This window comes from Carassius carassius, chromosome 22 (assembly GCF_963082965.1).
Source record: "Carassius carassius chromosome 22, fCarCar2.1, whole genome shotgun sequence".
Lineage (NCBI taxonomy): Eukaryota > Metazoa > Chordata > Actinopteri > Cypriniformes > Cyprinidae > Carassius > Carassius carassius.
In genome coordinates, this window is record NC_081776.1 from 10,256,303 (window position 1) to 10,269,561 (window position 13,259).

At 38.1% G+C, this 13,259-nt stretch overlaps 1 protein-coding gene and 1 pseudogene across 1 annotated transcript in view; both read left to right on the forward strand.

Annotated features, from left to right (window-relative positions):
• LOC132098907 (exocyst complex component 4-like) overlaps positions 1-3,931 on the forward strand; it is a 119,666-nt gene extending 115,735 nt beyond the window's left edge. Inside the window, exon 18 of the mRNA XM_059505181.1 lies at positions 3,411-3,931. Within this exon, the coding sequence (XP_059361164.1) occupies positions 3,411-3,648 (238 nt within the window). The 3' untranslated portion in view covers positions 3,649-3,931. The remainder of the gene's footprint in view (positions 1-3,410) is intronic.
• Positions 3,932-5,772: 1,841 nt separating this feature from the next.
• Positions 5,773-13,259, forward strand: part of LOC132098569 (leucine-rich repeat and guanylate kinase domain-containing protein-like) — a 28,111-nt pseudogene continuing 20,624 nt past the window's right edge.

The window sequence follows — 13,259 nt, forward strand, 5'->3', positions numbered from 1 at the left end:
AGACACAGAGAGTTAATCAGATAAGCAACTCGCCGCCGTTTCCCTAAATGCTTTTAAATGTGTGTGAAATGAAGTGTGGAGAATGTTAAAGTTGGCACACCAATCAAACAAACAAATAGCCAGCTGCCCTCTTTATGTTAACTTAAGACCCCAGGAAATTGCTTGCTGAGTCTATCTATGTCTGTCTAAATATCTATATATGTATATATACTGTAAATATATATATAGAGAGAGAGAGAGAGAGAGAGTCAGTTTTAATTTAATTATTATTTATGTTTGGGATATTTTTATTATATAGTTTTTCTATACATTTTTTATTCATTTTATCCTCATTTCACTTTTAGATTTACTAATTTTAGTACATCAAGTTAAACTACAATGAGAAATTATACCATGACAACTTTTTTTCAAACAGCAAGTTTGATTTCATATTTTATTTTAAAGGGGGGGGGTTACAATGGTGTTTCGTGTATTCAGGCTGGGTTTTTTTTCAATCGTGGATCTAATGATGTAGACGATGGTGGAACTCCTTATATGAGCATTTCTCTCGGAAAAGCGCCCCCGCACACACGCTCGGCCTTTTCCGAAAGAATCGGAAAGCTGTATTTTTCTTTTATAAATGTGATAAAACTAAAGACTTTTTTGATATATGAAGGATGCAGTACTACTCTATAGGTACTCAAGATTAACATGAGATTAGGTGAAAAAATTAGTATACTATCTGTTTAAACAGGTGAGTTTTGAATCTGTTGTGCTTGGAAAATGAAACTGTTTTATGCCAATTGAAGTGTTATATATGAGATTGTTCTGTTTTGAGCTCTAATGAGCAGACAGCCCAGGTCTGGTGGATTAACACCCTGGCACAGGAAGGGTTACTGGGACACTGTACTGTCAAGACTGTTATAAATGGCTGTGTTTTTTCACCGTCAGAGATAAATGGGGGTTAATGGAACTGCCCTCTCTCTGTCCATTCACACTTTTTGGCAACCTTTTCAGCGCTTTGGGTTGAATCATTTTTTTTTTTCTGTGATCATTTGATTCTTCATGTTAGTGTTAATCTGCAGCATTAGAGCTCAGCATTTTAGAGCCGTAAGGGCAACACCATTATTTTTAAGGACTTTGAAAATCTTCTTCACCAAGAAGGTTTAGTAGAAGACCGCTGATATCTGAGATATTTGTCTTTCATTAAGCGCCCCATTTCCAGCAATTGGACTGATTGACATTTCTCTGCTAGTCTTCAAGAAAAGGAGTAAAGTCTTGCTGAAGTTGTTTAAAACAGCATCCACTGTAAAATTGGCCTTATAACTTCTACTAGATCTTTAGATTTCCTGAAGTAAATTTGAGCTGTGTTACAGTTTCTAGGATGTTCTTGCGAAGGCACTGCTATATAGCTGCTAAGGTGCTCTTGAGTGGTTTTAGCATCTTGCTAGTTTTTCTGAATGGTTGCTTGATGGTTTCTAGGTGTTTAATTCTGGCCTAAGTAAAAAAAATAAAAATAAAAAAATATATATATATATATATATATATACATATACAGTGTAGGCATAGAATTAAAGTCCAATCGCTTAAAGTAATTTGTCCACAAAAAGCCACATGATTTAGTATATAATGTTTGTAAAACGAACGCCAAGTGACAAATTATGTGCCATATAATCTTGTTCCAGTAGAATATATTTGTGTTATATTAGAAACCACAGCCATGAAGCATCTCCATGGTTTCCCAGAAGTTTAATATCTCCAGAAGTTCATAACCTCAAGTCCTTGTGATGTCTGACATGGCTTTACCATTTACATGTGCTCCATGAGGAAAGACTCAAATTTGTGTTTGCTCTGTACGGAGCACTTTTAAAGTGCGAGGTGGTGTAAAATGGGCTCTTGGGCTCATTTGGAGTGCAGCCAGAAGTCTCTGAGCACCTGGAGGAGTGTGTCTGCTTGATGGGGGAGTTAGAGAGAGTCCTGCTGGCTAAAGCCTTTTCCGTGTGTCTGAGTAATGCAGCATGAGAGAGAGATTCGAAGGAGTCGTCGACACTCAGCTCTTATCACCCCTGTTATAAATGTGCCTCTGCTGCTGAAATAAAAGTTGTAAGCTCTTTGTGTGGGTGTGTGTATGCATACTCATGTGTAAGTGGTCTCCTTGAACTAATATGTCTAATGTTTAATGCATGTTGTTCCATTGCATTGGTCAACAGCATGTTTGGGCCAGAGAGTTCATGGGAAAATGGTCTGATGTTCTCAACAAGTTTTGTGAATGCATAGCTTCACAAAAAGACAACAGTAGGCCCAGTGTAAAAGAGTTTCAGCTCTTTTGACAACTTTCATTTCATTGCATCATTTACATGATTACATTCTTTTTTCCAACATTTTGTTGATATCATTTGTCCTTATGAGAATTAACATTCTTAAAATATTTTGATGCATCAAATGTTTCTTTTTTTAATATTTTAAACCACTTTTTTACATAATTTTTTAATCATTTGACATTATTTTGTATTGCAAACAACGTTAACAGTTTTGTTAAACTGTTTCGAATCATGATTTCAGTCGTTGAAATGGATTGAACATAATAAATTCAATATTTATACCATATTCCATAATTTTCATGGAATAGTTTTAATGAATTTGTATTGCTCTCACAGAGTTCTAGCTGTAAACATGTTATAGCTGTACAATTTTTATATATAAAAAAAACATTGTGGAATATATATATTCTATATATGTGTATATATATATATATATATATATATATATGTGTGTATATATATATGTGTATATATATATATATATATGTATATATATGTGTGTGTGTGTGTGTGTGTATATATATATATATATATATATATATATATATATATATATATATAATTTCAAATGACAAAGATTTTAAATTACATTTTATTAGTGATTAATGACAATTATAAATAAATAAATAAAAAAATTGTCTAAAAAATTAAGTTTGAAATGTATTTAATTATATATATGTAATAAATTAAATAAGCAAAATTTAAGCTTAAAATATTATAAACTTATATTTTATATATTGTTTTTTTTATATGTTGCTTAAAACTTTTATTTTTTATTTTTAAGTAACATTTTTTACAAACAAAATATGTTTGTAAAGTATAAATGCAAAATATGATTATCTTTTATCCATATATATATATATATATATAGAGAGAGAGAGAGAGAGAGAGAGAGAGAGAGAGTGAGAGAGAGATTTACTGTATGTAAACCACATAATATATTTAATTAAGTGTCAGGAATTATAATTATAATGGACATTTAATGAAATAATAAACTTTTGCAATAGCAAAAAATGTGTGGTGACTCAAGTTCTGCAACATTTTCGCCACCTTGTTTCAGAGAGATGCTATGAAATAACTCCAGCTCTCTCTCTGTGTCTTTCTCTGCAGGCAGTACTATGAGATGCTGTATAATACAGCAGATGAGCTGCTAAACCTGGTGGTTGATCAAGGGGTGCGTTACACAGAGCTGGAGTACATCAATGCTTTGAGTCTCCTCCACCGCAGCCAGACAGGCGTGGGAGACCTGACCGTGCAGAACATGCGGCTGCAGCGCCTCAAAGAGATCATATGCGAACAGGCTGCCATTAAACAGGCTACCAAGGATAAGAAGATCACTACAGTCTAGACATATCTACCAACACTCTGAAAGGGTCCACGTTACTGCAGTTCCTTAATGTCACAGGCTTTGAGTCAAGTCACACTTTCAAGCAAACATTATATAGTGGTTGTTTGATATTGGTTTCATTTCATTTTCTTGCTTTCCAGTATTTGTAAGATACATTTCTGACCACACACAGACATAGTCTAATAAATGAATCACTTGTATCATTTCTGATTAAACCAGGCCACTCGTTTCAGAGCGAGAGGACGGATTCACTCACTGTAGCTTAGGGACATTTTCGTCTCATTTTCTTACTTTATCAAACCTCTGCTCTCAATTATAGAATCTTCCTGTGTGCCCGGAGCTTGTGTCTGGAATAACAGATGCCAGATTAAAATGCCAGGATTTTTTATCAAGAAAAAAAAAGAAGTGGCTTTGCCTATCACTTGTTGATTTGTTCGTTTTGCTCGAGAGGAAATAGGAATCACTAACCCCATACAGCATTTCTTAAATTTCTCCCTACTCATTGCAGGTATAATTGTCATGACATGGGTACATAGTCATTGACTGTGTCATCACTATTAACAGTGGATTCCCTGGTTGTTTAAACAGGCAAAGAAATAAGTTTCTAAGCCAAATGTCGAATTTCACTTTCACTTTCCTTTGACTGTGTCTGCTTTAATTTGAATCTTTTATTCCTTGTTCAAACAGACACAAACCCCCACGGATCACTTATGGTCTGTTCTACGCTATTTTTAGTTCATTAATTATGAAGAATGGAGCAAGAGAGAAAGCCATTGAAACAGAACACCGGCGTTAAGCTGGAAGCCACCCGAGCAATCGCTCAAATTGACTCGACCACTCGAATCAATAATTGCCACCAGGTTGCCACAGAGAGAAACACAGCGGTGATCTTTCATATTCTTCGCACATTAGAATTGCGTGTGAATGTTGAAGATGTGTTAGAGCGATGTTTAGACATTATAAGTGTCATGTCTGCCTTATTTTATTATGCCTGTGATGCATCTAGTAAGAGGGGCCTTACTAAACCTGTACATGCTAGGACAGAAGTGTGTGGATTTGTGTTTAAGCCATTATCGGGGTCTGCAATGAAGCGACTGACTCAAGCCCTCCTGTTAGCATTATACCATGCAACTATAATTCAACTATAATTCATTTAGACATTACTCCAACAGAATCTGATGTTCTTTGCACAAGATATGTTAGTGCAACACTATTTCATGCCTTTGCTTTTGTGTATTTTAGTATGTATTTTGTGTGTGGGTTTTCATACATTTGAGGTCTTCGTGTACATGCTTTTAAAATTTCAGTCAATTGCTTTAAAGTCCTTCTTCCCGAGGAGCCTCTCACAGCCCTAGACGACTGGATTCAAAGTGAATTTTGCCTATTGTAATGTCAAAATGAAAATAAATGAATATAACAGAAACGAGCTTTGGAACTTGTTTGTACTATCAATCCAATTTGTATTGGCTTGCCTGAAGAGATCATCTGTATTTTTCACAAGTGAATTTCATTTAACTTTAGAACTTTATTCATGTTTCACTTGATGAATGTGCGGTCAACAATACAGGAAAAACATCTTAGAACACATACTGTATAATAGATTATTTTTGAAGAATACATAATATCATGTAGTCATTTAATACTTTGATGTAATATAATTTTTACATTATATAAAATGCATGTGTGTGTGTGTGCAGGTATTCCCTTTGTTATGAGGACCAAATGTGCCCACAAGTATATTAATACCAATAAATTCGGACCTTGTGAAGACATTTTTTGGTCCCCATTAAGAAACAAGCATATAAATCATACAGAATGAATAGTTCTGAAAATCTAAAAATTAGCTCATCTATGGTTGGTTACCAGACATGCGCGTGCAACTCAAGGTTATTTAAGCTTCTCACATAAAGAAAGTCTTTACTAGCGTCTGGTTAGAAGGAAACAAAGTTGTTTTCATTATTAATGGCATCAAATAATCAATGTTTGGTAGAGGAGAGATAATACAGTGAATACACACAACAACAATGGAGGTTATCAACATTCAAACATGACTGTTTACTCATATATGATATCGTTTTCTTAGACACTTGACTCAACACTTCCTTTATTTATTTTTTGCATGAAATGGAGAATGATGGTGAATTAATGGAGGACCAAGTGTATAAATGCCTGTCCAACTTGGGACAGTTGGTGTGGAAGATTTTTATTAAGATTTTAATCAATCAAGTATAATCTGTGTGAATCTAGCCATTTTTGTTGCTAGTTATTTTTCCATTATAATCCTATAGGTTAAGTATAGAAAGAAATATGCCTAGGGGGACAAATTTTACAGACCAGATGAGAAACATGTGGTCAGACATACAGACAGGGCCTTTGTCTATACCAAAGGAGGGGGCCTCTTCTCTCTAGGGAGGTATTAAAATTTTGTTTAGATTTGAAGAAACTTAGCATTTCATCACTTGCTAACCAATGGATCCTTTGAATGGGTGCCGTCAGAATGAGAGTCCAGACAGCTGATAATGATAGATTTGTTTATTACAAACACACAAATGTTCTCTTCACAAGATGTTTATTAATGGACTGGAGTCGTGTGGATTACTTTTGCATTATTGTGATGTTTTTATCAGCTGTTTGGACTCAAATTCTGACGGCACCCATTCACTGCAGAGGATCGTTTGGTGAGCAAGTGTTGTAATGTAATACTATTACATTTGAGATAACACTAGACCATCATTTTGATTAGTAGCTGAAATGATAATATAAGTTTTTATTTATTTCATTTATTCCCCTTTTCCCCTCATACACAGTAAATGATAATTTAAAAAATATGAATTTATATTGTATTGATTTTAATTGAACAATTGAGAAGTTTTTGATAGTTAAAAAACACATACTGTCACTAGATGTTTTGACTGTTTAACTGGTTAAGACATAATTTAGTATGTTTATTAAACTGATTTCTATTGGCTGGTCCCCACAATTTGAGGGGATAATGTTCCCCTTGTGGACAATTTCCCGATTTGTGCTAAATCGTACATATTTTCTGAGTTGCACAACTCGTATGAATTTGTACCAATGACCAACACCTAACCTCGCCCCTAAACTTACCCATCATTGGGGTCTAGACAAATCGTACAAAATCGTACGAATGAGATTGTACGAATTGGCCACCTCGTAAAATACATACAAATTGGTCGTGAGATAGCATTGGAAAAAACTATGCAACAATTGAGATTTTCCATATAAAATTGCCAGGCTTATTCGACAGAGCTCCAGGGTAGAATATTAATATATATTAATAGTTGTAAGACTTCACTGGAGAGAGAGAGAGAGAGAGACAGAAGTGGGCTCCAAATGAGTTTACATCCTTTTTCTAAAGCGTCATACTCTCCTCTAGTTTCAGGGTTTTACCAGATGACATTTTATTAGTACCTTAACTGAATTTCTGATTGTGTTCGGCCACAGGAGCGAGACTTGAAAAATGTCTCCAGTTTATGCAATTACATCTATCTACAAAAGCTTGAGCTTCCCTACAATAAAACAAAAGGTAGGTTTACAGCAGTTTAATGTTTGTGTTACAAGAAAATTAAATTTACTGTCATGTTTCGGACCCCCTCGTATTTGTCTTCCACTAATGTAGATATTTGCTCTAATATCCTCTTGTTGAAAATGTTTGCCAGATTTTTTTTTATCCATGCCCTTCATGGTTGCTTGACAGTGGGATAAATGTCAGCTGTGCGGATGCTTGTCATCCATCTTTCTCCTGCTCTTTTTACCTAGCTTTTTGTGGCTTGTAGATCTATCCTGCATGAGTCACTGTAACGAAGAGGCCGAGGCAGAATGTGAATCCATTTGCAGGAGTTTATTAAAGGAAGATCGTACAATCAGAGTCGTGTTACCAGGCAATGTGTCAGTACTGTAAGGGCGGTCCGATCTTTCAACATACACAGGGGTTATCCAGTAGGCAGAGACGAGTAGGCAGGCGAACAGGTCAAACACAAACATCAGTCCAATCAAGTAATATATCCAAAGGGGCAATCCAAGAGACGTGAACGAGATAACAGGCAGAATCGTGATCACACAGGCAGTCAGAATACTCAAAAGGGAAACGCTCGGTAAGGCAGGTTAACTGGCAATACTTCACAGTGAAGTGACATGCTAGCACATGTTAAATAGTCCCAAACAGGAAATGACTGTAGAAGCAGAGGGAGTGGTGAACAGTCAATACTTCGGTGAGGCCTCCCTCTGCTGGCGTGGCATTACAGAATACCCCTCCCTAGGAGGGCCTCCTGGCACTCGGCGCGGACGTCCCCGTGGTCGTGGTGCTGGTCGATCGGGTCTGGCTCGATGGAAGTCCTCCAGGAGAGACGGATCCAGAATGTCGCTGGCGGCTACCCATGACCTCTCCTCCGGTCCATATCCCTCCCAGTCCACAAAATATTGGAGCTGACCCCCTCTCCTTCTTGAGTCCAGTAATTCCTTGACCGTGTAGGCCGGTGCTCCATCAACGTCCAGTGGCGGTGGTGGCTCTTGAGCCTCATGATTGGGGTCAGCATCCGTGTGGACCGGTTTCAGCAGTGAGACATGGAAGGAGGGAGAGATACGGTAATTAGCAGGAAGCTCTAATTGGTACGTGACTTCATTGATTCTTCTTAGAATTTTGAAAGGGCCAACGTACCTTGGGCTGAGCTTCCTGCTTGGTAGCCGCAACTTGAGATCCCGTGTTGAGAGCCAGACCCATTGTCCTGGTTGGTAGGATGGATGTGGTCGACGTCGCTTGTTAGCCTGGAGTTCCTGTACTCTGACAGCTCGTTGTAGGCGGACGGGAGCACTGTCCCATACCCTCTCGCTCCGACGAATCCAGTCATCCACAGCGGGGACTGATGATGGATCGCCAGACCACGGGAACATAGGGGGTTGGTATCCGAGGACACACTGGAAAGGGGTCAGACCTGTTAATGAGTGAGTTAGCGAGTTCTGTGCATACTCTGCCCATCGATGTTGTTCTCTGCTGCAATATGACCATAAGTATCGGCCTAATTCCTGATTTAGTCTTTCCACCGGACCATTAGCTTGAGGACGATAACCAGAAGTGAGACAGACATTAATATCCAGTTGTTTGCAGAATGCTCTCGAAACTTGGGAAGTAAACTGGGTACCTCTGTCACTGACAAGATCCTCCAGTATTCCATAGTTCCTGAATACGTGGTGGAACATAGCCTGTGCCGTCTCCATGGCGGTGGGGAGTCCTTTCAAGGGGACTAACCGGCAGGACTTGGAGAATCTGTCAATGATAACAAGGATAGTCGTGAAACCATGGGACAGCGGTAGATCAGTAACAAAGTCTATTGATAAGAGAGACCAGGGACGTTGTGGAATGGGCAGAGGTTGCAGGAGTCCAGAGGGTAATTCCTTGGGGGTCTTAGATTGAGCACAAATCTGACAAGCTTTGACGTGATTCGTGACGTCCTTGGACATTGAAGGCCACCAGAATGAGTTACGTACCAGGTGTAGAGTGCGAGAGATACCCGTGTGGCCAAAGCTGACTGAGAAGTGGACCCACTGAATGACTCTGGGGCGCAGACTTTGTGGAACGTAATGGAGGTTAGGAGGGCAATTGGTTGGAGCCGGTTCTTGGATCTGTTCCTGTTGGATTCTGTTGAGATGAAGTATTCTGTAACGAAGAGGCTGAGGCAGAATGTGAATCCATTTGCAAGAGTTTATTAAAGGAAGATCGTACAATCAGAGTCCTGTTACCAGGCAATGTCAGTACCGTAAGGGCAGTCCGATCTTTCAACATACACAGGGGTTATCCAGTAGGCAGAGACGAGTAGGCAGGCGAACAGGTCAAACACAAACATCAGTCCAGTCAAGCAATATATCCAAAGGGGCAATCCAAGAGACGTGAACGAGATAACAGGCAGAATCGTGATCAAACAGGCAGTCAGAATACTCACAAGGAAAACGCTTGGTAAGGCAGGTTAACTGGCAATACTTCGCAGTGAAGTGACATGCTAGCATGTTAAATAGTCCCAAACAGGAAATGACTGTAGAAGCAGAGGGAGTGGTGAACAGTCAATACTCCGGTGAGGCCTCCCTCTGCTGGCATGGCGTTACAGTCACATGCCACATCTCATCATACTGGATGCTTCCCACAACCAACTTCAGGTCAACCAACCGATTTCTCTGGATTCCAGCCTCCAAAAAATCTCAAGGTTATTCAATTTACTACAGAGGTGATAATGTGATTTCGTGAGATCAACGAAAAAAGTAACTTCACTGGGTCTCAGAGATGTTTTACTGTTAAAGTTAGATGTGTTTTTACTTAAAAAAAAAAAAAAAATACAGATTTACTCATTTAATGAGGTTTATTGTAATTTAAATGGGTCAAAATGTTGTTTTTGTCATTTTTAGGTTTTGGTGGTTTTACTGAATTTTTTTATAGACTGTCCTTTTCTCTTTTTTTAATGCAGGAGGTAAATTTCTCACACAACCAGTTGTCAGTAATGAAGGATCTTTCTGCATATTCCTCTGACCAAACTGATTCTTGACTGTATCCTTTTAAAGATTACAAAGCATGACCCATAGTTTGCAATTCATTTTACTTCGTTATTGTATTTATTTCTATGTAAAGTGCTTTGAGTTTTTATCATTATTATTACCAGGTAAAATTGGATATTCAGAGTGAAAATAATATAACGAAAATGGAGCGCACCATTGTATTTGGGATCGATTAGAGCAGGATAAGTTGGTGCCACACACCAAAATGAAGCTAGTTGGCTGAAAAATAGGGATTGGTGACATCAAGAGAAAAGAAAACTACACGAATTTTAAATAGCATGCACTGATAAATAACGATATCAGTAAGGTCAAGGATGCCTGCAAGTAACTTGGATGATTCATGTTGACTTTTGTTGATAAAACTATTGATTTGTCAAAAGCAAGTGTATGAAACGTTCTTTGACAGTGCCTTGCTGTTCAGATAATTCATTTAGTTGGGCTGGAAAAGTGCAAAAGCCTCAGCCTGGTCCATAACAACATCTCCCGCATTAGGGGTCTGGACCATCTGCCCCTCAGAAACCTCTGCCTGTACTATCAGCCCTCTTCAACACAAACACACTCACCATTTATTGCCTATTTAAAACAGCGAATTTGTTCCTGATGATTAATAAGTGCGGAGAGGTATAACATATGAATGTATTTCATTAACTATTTACTTGTTAAGAGCAGGTTTGCAGATTAATGAATGTTTGTTTTGAAGTGAGAAATGAACAGTGGTACGGCAGGACAGGTATTGAATATGTAACTACAAAATGTTCTGTTTGGGAAAATATGTCATACTCTTCATGATGGAGCAACAAATAAATGTACTCACACTTGATTTTAATTTGAGATTAGATTGCAGAAATGAGAGGTATTTACGAGTCTCTGTTGGATTAATTAGCGTCAGCCTGCAAAACCTGTTGACATTTTTTTCTGCTCAGCCATAGTATCTAACCCATAACCTGTCATCCTCTTCCAGATTATGTTGTTGTGACACTTTCAGAAAGGTTACCTCACTTTCTGTCTATGATAGTGTGGGCAACGCTACAGCCTCTTGTTTTGGCACGTCCTCCTGCCCTTTTGATACTGCTGACAGTTATTCTTTTTTCCCAAACCATCCCCTAACTGTATTTTCTAGACAGTATGCATAATTAAGCGCCAGCCTTATCAGAACTATAACAAAGCCTGGTGTTGAAGCCCACCATATGGCAGGCCAGCATGCCACCAGACCTTTGCCACTCTGAAGCTCATAAGCTGAAGGATGCTTATGCTGTCCTTTATCAAAGAGATTCTTCATCGTCAGCAGCGCCGTGTTCTTTGGTGTCCACGTCCCCATGAGGCCAAGCTACTGGCATGAGAGAGCCTGAACCCTGTTAAAAAAAAACACACCCTCTCACACGCTGAACCTGTCTGCCCCCCATTTCTCTGAGACCCTGAACAGCGTGCGCCTGACACCCTGTTCCGCTCACACCCATCACACTTTGGATCCGGATCAGAGCCCCTCGTGGTCGCCGTCCCCTGCTGTTCTGTGCTAGGCATGGGGGTATTATAAGGCCAAGGCTTTTGAAGCTGGAATCTTTCTAGCCCTTGTAATAGGTTACGGGTTAATTTTACTCATATCTTTTTTGTGTATTACTAGAAAAACTGGTTAACCTAGAATTTTTTTCTTGAACTTGTGTTAGTTTTTGTTATTTAGGGTCATGAACATGCCAGCAAAATGTCGACACTCTGATGGTTTGTTGAATGTTCGTACAAAATTTCTTAATTTGTGATGTTTTTGCGGTCAGTTTAACTGCAGTCATCATTAAAGACGGCTGCAGACTTTTTAATCTATTTTGCTACTCTATGTGTGTGTTCTCAGCTACAGACACTTTTTTCAAATGTTTAAAATGTTAAAACAGTAATTTTTAGAAAGTAAAAATAAAATACTTTCCATACCGTTTATAATATATTTAATTTATGGGGGGGAAAATTTGTTTTTTTGGTAATGTTTTTTTTTGTAAACATTTAATGTTAAATAGTTTTCACTTTCCTTTTTTTTCTTTCTTACTTTTTTTTCTTTTTGTTGAATTGTATTGAATCCAGTGGGTCAAGTCAATCAAACTGCCCCAGACCACAGAAAGCCTTTCATTCATTGATATGCATGCTTCATCTTACCAGATGTTCACCTGTCAGTCCTTACCCATCAGCCTTGAGTTACCTGAGCTCACCTGTCAATCACGCAGCCACTGCCAAGCAGAAATGGCACATGACCCTGCAGATCATGTGCAGGGCTTTAGAGTTACTGTTCTTTACATCATTGAAATGATAACTGTATAAGTGTGTGTGTTTTAAGAGGGGGAATGTGATACAGAAGACTGAGAATCTTCAGACTCTACACAACCTGCAGGTTTTGGATTTGTCCTGTAACTGGATTCAAAGCCTCTCGGGTCTCCAGAACCTCCATCTCCCGGGAAACATCAACCTTGAGAGCAATCTGGTAAAGGAGCTGTCAAATTTCTGTCATGTTATATTAGGTTATACCTTGAATACTTTTTTTGTGTGAACCATTCTTTTGGGCCTGAATGATTTGGAAAAACTTTCCACTTGATTTTTCTTAGGCCAAATTCCCACTGTTGACCCATTAAATATGACTTTAAAATAATAATAATTATTAATTTTATACATTTATTAGGATTGTTATTAAAATAAATATATAGAAAAAATAAAATATGAATAAACATCATAGTACATACATCCAGCCTTTACGATACGATAATCACACTAACCCATATGCAATATATATTTCAATGCATCATGCAGTCCTAATTTATCTCGAGTTTCTTTAATTGGTTTGTTTTAGTGCCTGCCACACCACCAGGGGGCCCTATTACAGGGAAGTGGATGGATCAGACTATTTTGTCACAGAGGAAGAAATTCCGAACATGTTTCAAATGGACTTTTATCATATTCTGATCTGCTTCGGCAGTATTTTAGTCATAACCCTACATATTTCGTTTTTTTGTGTTACAGTTTTATGCCCTTTCATCTGGAGAAACAGACTTCCCCAGGCCATACTGATCTATAAA